This window comes from Vigna unguiculata, chromosome 11 (assembly GCF_004118075.2).
Source record: "Vigna unguiculata cultivar IT97K-499-35 chromosome 11, ASM411807v1, whole genome shotgun sequence".
Taxonomy (NCBI): Eukaryota; Viridiplantae; Streptophyta; class Magnoliopsida; order Fabales; family Fabaceae; genus Vigna; species Vigna unguiculata.
This window is the reverse complement of record NC_040289.1, coordinates 960,282-968,505: the sequence shown is the minus strand read 5'-3', so window position 1 is coordinate 968,505 and position 8,224 is coordinate 960,282. Positions and strand designations below refer to the sequence as shown.

General features: G+C 37.2%; 1 protein-coding gene across 1 annotated transcript; it reads right to left on the bottom strand.

The window, feature by feature from the left end:
* Nucleotides 1-6,030: 6,030 nt before the first annotated feature.
* On the bottom strand, nt 6,031-7,523 carry LOC114169382. The gene is made up of 3 exons (XM_028054523.1): nt 7,433-7,523; nt 6,393-6,730; nt 6,031-6,294 (listed from the first exon to the last, which is right to left on the bottom strand). Exons 1-3 carry the CDS (start codon nt 7,521-7,523, stop codon nt 6,031-6,033), a joined length of 693 nt encoding a protein of 230 aa, XP_027910324.1.
* Between the last annotated feature and the right edge of the window lie 701 nt (nt 7,524-8,224).

The following is an 8,224-nucleotide window of genomic DNA, read 5'->3' as shown; positions in this document are numbered from 1 at the left end:
ACTTCAAGCTGCTATAATATATAAAACAATTTTCCATAATATACAAAACAAGATCCGTATACTTTAAAGCAAGTTTTTGAAATAGCTACTGTGACATAAATATATAAATATAAATTAATGTTCATGTGTTTATAAACTGAACAAAATGGCATATACCATTCCTTTAATTATCTTAGCATAAATAAGAACAGAGTTATTAAGAAAAAAATATTAAAATTGAAACAAACTGATAACATTAGGAAAAAAAAAATTACAATACAATCGTTTAAAGTTTTTTACACAAAAGAATATGAGAATGAAATATAATAACATATTCCATGCAAACTTACAGAATTAGAAAGTGACTTGGAGCGGTAACAAAGAAAGGGAAGACAGAAGGAAAGGAGGCGCCGAGATGTGAAGTATAAGAGAGTTTTAGGTTAACTTTTATACCCCAAAACGAGGATCCACTCCTTCAATCGTGTGGTCGTAAAGATTGCATTATTATTTAATTACTTTTATTAAATAATACTACTCACTGAATTTCTTAAAATGTGAAAATAGGTATGAAATAATATTTTTTACAATATAGATAAATATAGGAACTGTTTTATAAAATGAATATAAAATATTTAAAAATTAGTCGGTAAAAAATATCAATTTAATAAAATAATTTTTTATACTAAAGTTACTACGATAACTTGAAGCATTATATATTAATATTAATAATTTAAGTATTTAACTAAACTACTATATAAATAATTTTTAGTGCTTAGTTTTTTTGTAAAATAATATTGGTTTTAAAGACCGAGCATAGAAGAGTTTATTATAATTATTGTTACTTAAAGTAATAAATACTAATATTTTATATTTATTTATATTAAATAGGGATAAGCATGTTATATTTAATAATCATTCAAACTAAATAAAAGAATTAAGACAATAAAAAATCAAATCACATAATTTGATAATTAATTTTCAAGGACTTCTTATTTTAATTACTGATGTTCAATCTTGTTCGTCTCATAACCAAATAAATCATATTCCAGAATTATAAAAATATATCTTCTAAGGTATATTTTCTTTTTTCATCTTCTCGTAGGTTTTATACACCGACATTAATTCCATTTTTTATGTGAATTATAACAATTGAATTTTTGAATATTAAATTTTGAATTTTATTTTAACTTTTTGTATAGTAATTACTGTTGTTTTAGATTTTTTAATTAGTAGGCATACCATTCTAAATTTTTGAACGATTTATAAAGTTTTAGAAATATACATGTGTTATAAAATTAATGTGAATTGAAATAGATAAGCTATCATTAATTTATATATATATATATATATATATATATATATATATATATATAATTTAAAGTACATAGTGTAGTATAATGGCTATGAAAAGTTTCAATTTAACAAATTAGTTATGAGAAAAGTTATTAACAATTTTTCCAAATTTATTTGTTTGTTTCAGAATAGTAGAGATAATAATATAAGTAATCGAAGAGAAAAAAAATAGAAAATGAATAAAAAATATTATGTAATTATTAATGATTTAAGTATGAACTTTATAATTATCAATGACCATTATTATAACTAATGATTACAAAGAAATTATTTTAGTCTTAAACCAATAGGGATTTGTAGTTTAAGAAATGATTGGGTTAAGTTAGGATATAGTGTTGAAAGAATATTTAGGTAAAGTCAGTAGTAACTCGTTGAGAGAATAGTTATATTAAGATAAAAGTGATTTGTTGAAAATAAGAATATGCTTTAATGGTTCAATACCACTAAATTTCGATCGTGACCGTCTCATCCGAATTTGATTAATTACGACAAAGTTTCGGTCGGAGCTTAAACAATCAAATATGACTAAATTTGGATTAGAGATGACTCGGTCAAAATGCAACCCTCCAACCCGAGACAATCCAGTCTACCAAGCTCGTTGGCCTGCCGAGCCAGCCCGCGATTCAAAACGGGCAGGCTAGCCCATAGCCCGTTTGAATTAAACTAAAAAAAAAACATGTGCAAGTTGTGTGTGTGTGTGACTAAGTGGACTACTCTCTACTACGAGCCATACAAATAATATAAAACACCCTGGATATCCCCCCTCCGTAGCTAAATATCACCAGCTTCACCTGCATCAACATCATCTGCTCACGTGTACTACGTACACGATCATCGCCAAACACAAGCAGATAGGGTGAGCTTATGAAATCAACATACATCATAACAATAATTAAATAACCAATCATATAACTATAATTTTTACAAAGAACCAATATACCATCTCTTTCTCAATTCTCTAACGTCTAGCCACAACTAGACCATTCGTGTTCTACCTCTTCTAGTGATTACCCCAAGATAATTTGCTGCCAAACCTATCGGCTACAACCGACAGAGCACGTGCGGGAACCAATGCCACGGATCATACACCGTAACGCCAGGTGGAGTTCCCAATTACGAACATAGTCCATAATGTCCCCAAGACTACCAAACTCGTCAGCCAACAACTGAGGAGGGCAATCTATCTGGACCCATCCGTACTGGCTACAACCAGCACACTAACACCGGCAACACTCGCCAACCCGAGCTCAACTCAAGGGTTCCTCGTGTTCATCCGCCATCCTGAGCTCAACTCGAGGGATGTCATTCCGAGCTCAACTCGAGGAATGTACGTGCTTAACCTCTATCCCGAGCTCAACTCAAGGGATACGTTCCGAGCTCAACTCAAGGAACCCAACAATCTTACCTTTGAGGCATCACCAAAAGCCTTGTAGATCACCCTACAAAGTCCCATAACTTAGGACTTACAACAGCCAAATCGCCTAGTGGGGGACACGTACCGTTAGGCGCCTATCTGCTTCCAGACCGCCTGGCGGGGGACACGTATCGCCAGGCGCTGAGTGCCTAAAAAATCACAAAGTTTGGAACCACCGCCCGGTAGGATCGTCCACACCGCCTGGCGGACACTGCATCCAGCAGGTAATGGTGTTACCGCTATCGCTTGGCGAGACTTTCTCCTCCGCCAAGCGCCACCAAGTCCAGGACCCCACTGTTCCATCGCTACCACCTGACGGCCTAACCCCCACTGCCAAGCGCCATATCAATATCACCATTTTCACTGTACTGGTATGAATTTAGGCACCGTTGCTTGCATCCATCACTTGTTACTTACTCACTAAGTCTGAAGGTTAAAATCCCAGTCTATAACAGTGCCCAAGCTTATGCTTATGATCTATCTCATTTGACCCCAACATTTTTTATTCTCCTATTCTACCATTTCCACAAGTTGCAAATCGAGTACACATCTGTAAATCCACTGCAAGCTAGATTTTAAGTTATATTCTGGTTTAACAATTAGCTTCCCAACCCTCACACTTTCATATCAACAGGTCTATTGGTTTACATGGTTTCAAAACTCAACCTTCCTACTAAATCCAGTGTAGATAGTCTATACCAGTAATCTTTACACTCTCAAAATTCTAAATTCCACATCACCCCCACTTATCCCGCTCTCAAGTTATAAAGTCATGCTCCTTACACTATCATCCTTACGTTAATATTTCCAACTCTCTCTAACACCCGATAATTTCCAGCAGTTCTCGCAACGTTTAAATTTCTGGTTTTTCCTGAGATGGCGCTTGGCGGCAAGACTCGTGCCGCCAGGCGGTGCATAATGTTCTGGTAATTTTCCAGAACTCCCGCACCTGCCTTACTCTTTTCTTCTAGTATCTTCCTAATATAGCTCATTCACATTCTTCCAATTAGATAGCAACCCCTAACCAAAATGAATGGACCGTTTCCACAACAAAAATACTCAATTAAATTTCCGCTAACAGATTTCCCAGACCCACAATCCGCACCTTCTTAAACCCTAAACATTCTCTCCACTCTTCCATTAAAATTGATGTTCCACCCATACTATTCTTCGCAGATTTTAACCACAAACCCTCTCTTAATGATCACAGCTAACCTCCCCTCCTATTCAGTTCAGCCCATAGCCCAGAAATACCAAGAATGAGCCAATCTGACCCGCGCCGCCTGGCGGTCCAGTCAACACCGCCAGGCGCTTCATCCGTCAAACCCAGAATGTGGTAAAACTTCAAGTGTCACCTGGCGGCACGGAGTGTGCCCGCCAGGCGGTTCCTCTTCCAGGAACCCAGATTACGTACAATTGCATGCGCCGCCTGGCGGCTATGAACAGCCCGCCAGGCGGTTTCTGAGAATTTTCCAGAAACACAAAAAAATTCAACCAGAAACGAACATAAATCAACAATACACATATATCTAGCAATTCAAATACAATTACAAAAGTTCTAACGTGTAAACTCCCCTAACCTGGATCCTTTCGCTTAAACTTGAAAATTGAGAAGTTCTCCTTTGATCACCAAACCCTCCTGGGCTCCTCTCTATTCAGCCCCTCAACTCTCACTCAAACCTCACAAAATTCCAGATTTTCGTGCTCTCTCTCTGGTATATTTTCCAGCTTGCCAAACCTTCTCTATTAACCTAATTTTGCTTTTTAAATGGTGCTTAAAGCTAGGTGATTAATCCCAAAACGAAAATAGCATTGAAGAGGATGTAATGTCCAATTAATCTCACTTACGGTTGCCTTTCCAGCCTCCTTTGGCTGCCCACTCACTTAGGGTTTGCTCTACCCCTTCATATTCAAGCCAAAACCAAAATTACCAAAAATAAAGTTTAATGCGAGTCCTCCCAAACTTGGACCCATAACCATGCAATTGCCAAATTAATATCAAACCATCATGCCAATTCATGTTTCATGCTAACAATCATCATCCAACTAACATATTATTTCACAACATGATTATCATATATTTAAAATTATAACAAATAATAACACAAAATTAGCATACATAGGACTCAAACCCAAGTTCTCTCACACAATCAAAGTACTCTCAACCACTTGAGCTAGTACTTTTTCACATCATCCCACTCATAATTTAATGTCATAATTAATTCACCCACCCGCATTTATTAATTAATTATTTATTTAATTAATTAAATTCCACGGGTCTTACATCCATCATATCTGCCATAGTACTCACCACCACGGTCAAATCTAACAGACTTAATTCTTTTGTTGAGTTGATTTTCAACTTCAACTTTAAAAGATTTGAACACATCTAAAGACTGTGACTTTTCATGTATAAGAAATAAGTATGCATATCTTGAGTAATCATCTATGAACGATATAAAGTATTGTTGACCATTCCAAAAAGGTGTAGGAAATGGCCCACAAATATCCGTATGAATCAATTCTAAGACGTTTGAAGCTCTATATGCACCTAATCTCTTCGCTTTGGTCTATTTGCCCTTAATGCATTCAACACAAACATCAAAGTTTGTGAAGTCAATGGACTCTAAGATTCCATTTGACACAAGTCGTTCAACTCTATTTTTAGAGATGTGACCTAAGTGCTTGTGTTATAATGCTCCTGATTGAGTATTGTCAATTTTACGTTTAGTACCATGAGTTTCTGTATTGAGGGTTTCATTATAGGTGGTCACAGTATCAAGCAAATATAGATTATCATAAGCCAAAAGTGAACCAGTTCCAACCATATTTGAATTAAAAGACAAACTAAATTCATTGTTTCCAAATGAACAAGAATAACCGGATTTGTCCAAATAAGAAAATGAAATTAAATTTCGTCTAAATGACGACACAACAAAAGTGTTTTTCAAATCCAAATAAAAACCAGTACATAATAATAATAATCTAAAATGCCCAATAGCCTCCACCTCCACCGATTTGACATCTCCAACATATATCCATCTTTCATAATCAATTGGCTTCCGGTAGTTTTGGCAACCCTTCATAGAAACACTGATGTTAGTAGTTGCACCTGAGTCTAACCACCAAGTGTTACTAGGTACTGACGCTAAATTGACCTCGGAACAGACCAAAGTAAGAAACATACCTTTCTTTGCACGCCAAGCATGATATTTGGCACATTTCTTCTTTACGTGTCCAATCTTATTGCAGAAGAATTTGCTTTCCTGAGATTGTTTCTTTTGTTATGGACCCTTAGCAGCTTCCTTCTTGGGATCTTCCAATCTCTTTCTTTTGCCCTTAGCCTTTGAGGTGCTTGCAAAATGAGCACTTTCTGTCTTGTCTTGCTTTTGTCTTTCCTCTTCTTGCACACAATATGAAATGAGCTCATTAAGAGACCATTTATCCTTTTGATAGTTATAAGATACTTTAAACTGATTAAACTGTGCAGGAAGAGAAATCAACACCAAATGAATGAGTAAGTCTTCTGAGGTTTCAAGCTTTAGTGCCTTGAGTTAGAAGACAATATTAGACATGCTCATAATATATTCCCTGATATTTCCTTTGCCTTGATATTTCATGAAGATCAAGTTCTGAAGAAGAGTACTTGCCTCCACCTTATCGCTTTTGCAAAGTGCTTCTCAATCTCAGCAAGGAATTCTTTGGCAGTTGTAATATCTTTAGAAACAGTGCCCCTAAACACCTCTGGGATGCCGCGCCTAATGATCATTATGCTCATGCGGTTTGAGCGATCCCACTTCTCATGATCCCTCATCTCTTTAGGAGTACTAGTCGCCGTAGGAGTAGGGGGTTGCTTAATCCTTAATGTAAGATCCAGATCCATGCAGCCAAGAATAATTTCAATGTTCTCCTTCCAATCCTTAAAATTTGTTCCATTGAGGATCGGAACAGAATTCACATTGGCAGAGACAGCAGTAACTATAGCTGTATATAAAACAAGAGGAATTAATTTATTATGCTCACATAATAAAATAAATCATTATAAATATATTCAAATAATGGTTTAACCCATCCCAAATCACCCAATACACCATTAATATCAAGTCTTTGGACAATAATATCAACTGCTAGGGGTATCTGGTTGTAATGATCAAACATTGATAATAAAGCACGTCCAACAACAAACCAATCTTTAGATTAATTTATATCGACGAAGCAAATCCTTATAATTATCACATGTTTATCATCATAAGTGTGTATGCAATCCGGCCAAATATTAATCTTCCTTTGGGCCGATCAATACCCGCATGAACGTACATAAACACCAACATTTAACATTTTTCATGAACTATCTACTCAAGAGAGGTCACTTTAGTGACTTCTTGATTCAATTAATTCATTTAAAATTTAAACAAAACCAGAATTTGATTATTTATTTATTCCAAAACCAAATATATTTATTTTATATATTAAACAAAAAAAAATATATAAAATAAATAAAATTATTTATATTTCAAAAAATATAAATCCTTATGTTCAAATGTCTTATTTGAACACAAAATTCAAAATTAATTAAAATTAAATTAATTAATTCAAATAGGGTTTTTTTCTCTATCTCCTCACCCGCAGAACCATACAGAACCCTGAACCCTAGCCATCATGTTCTGCGAAGCCGCCGTCATGAACCAGATCGGTGTTGCCGCGAGGCCACCCTAGCCGCCACACCGTGACGCAGCACCATCACGCACCTGTAACGCAACACCGACAACACCATCATGACTGCGGTCCACCGTGGCAGCACTTGTAACGTGAAACCATATCTGGCTCGCGGCGACGCGATCCACCATGAGCAGCGCGACGAACCACCGCAACAGAGGTTGCGCACCGCTGCAGGAAGCCACTGCGAGTCGCGGAACTACCCCGCCGACACCACCGTTGCAGCTGTGAACCATCACCACGAGGCTGTCGCGAGCACCGTAACAGATCAACGTTGTAGATCGGTGCAACAGATCGACGTCGCGAAACCCCTGTGCGTAACAGATCGGCGTCGCGAAACCAGGCCACCACGACAGTCACGTTTGATGTTGTCGGAGACGAAGAACATTGACGAAGCCATCGCGAGTCACCGCTGCTGCAGAATACACCTCCTCGGACTTGCAAAAAACCAGAAACGGAGGTGCATTCGTAGAAGGGGAAAAGAGGCCGCTGTCACCGCAACAGAGGTCGCGCGACTGCACTGCTGGAGGAACCACCATCGACGCAGCCATGAACCTGAATCGTTTCCGCTGACGACGAAACTACTGCGAGTTGCGCACCGCTGGAGGAACCTCCGTGACAGAGATCGATGCAGCTATAGTGACGCGAACCACAACGGCGCAGTTCCAGTGATGAAGATGAAGGCACTCAAGGAAGAAGGAACACCAATTGAAAATTAGGGTTCACGCATATGGGATTCTAAGGTTCTGAACCCTCGAGAAT

Excerpts from the sequence above, each read along its gene's own strand:
- LOC114169382 (XM_028054523.1), bottom strand. The coding sequence starts at position 7,523 with ATGATGGTGTTGTCGGTGTTGCGTTACAGGTGCGTGATGGTGCTGCGT. Across the intron at positions 6,731-7,432 it reads CTCGCGGCAACACCGATCTG|CTATAGTTACTGCTGTCTCT; the intron begins GTTCATGACGGC and ends TTTTATATACAG. Across the intron at positions 6,295-6,392 it reads AAGCGATAAGGTGGAGGCAA|GCACTAAAGCTTGAAACCTC; the intron begins GTACTCTTCTTC and ends TTCTAACTCAAG.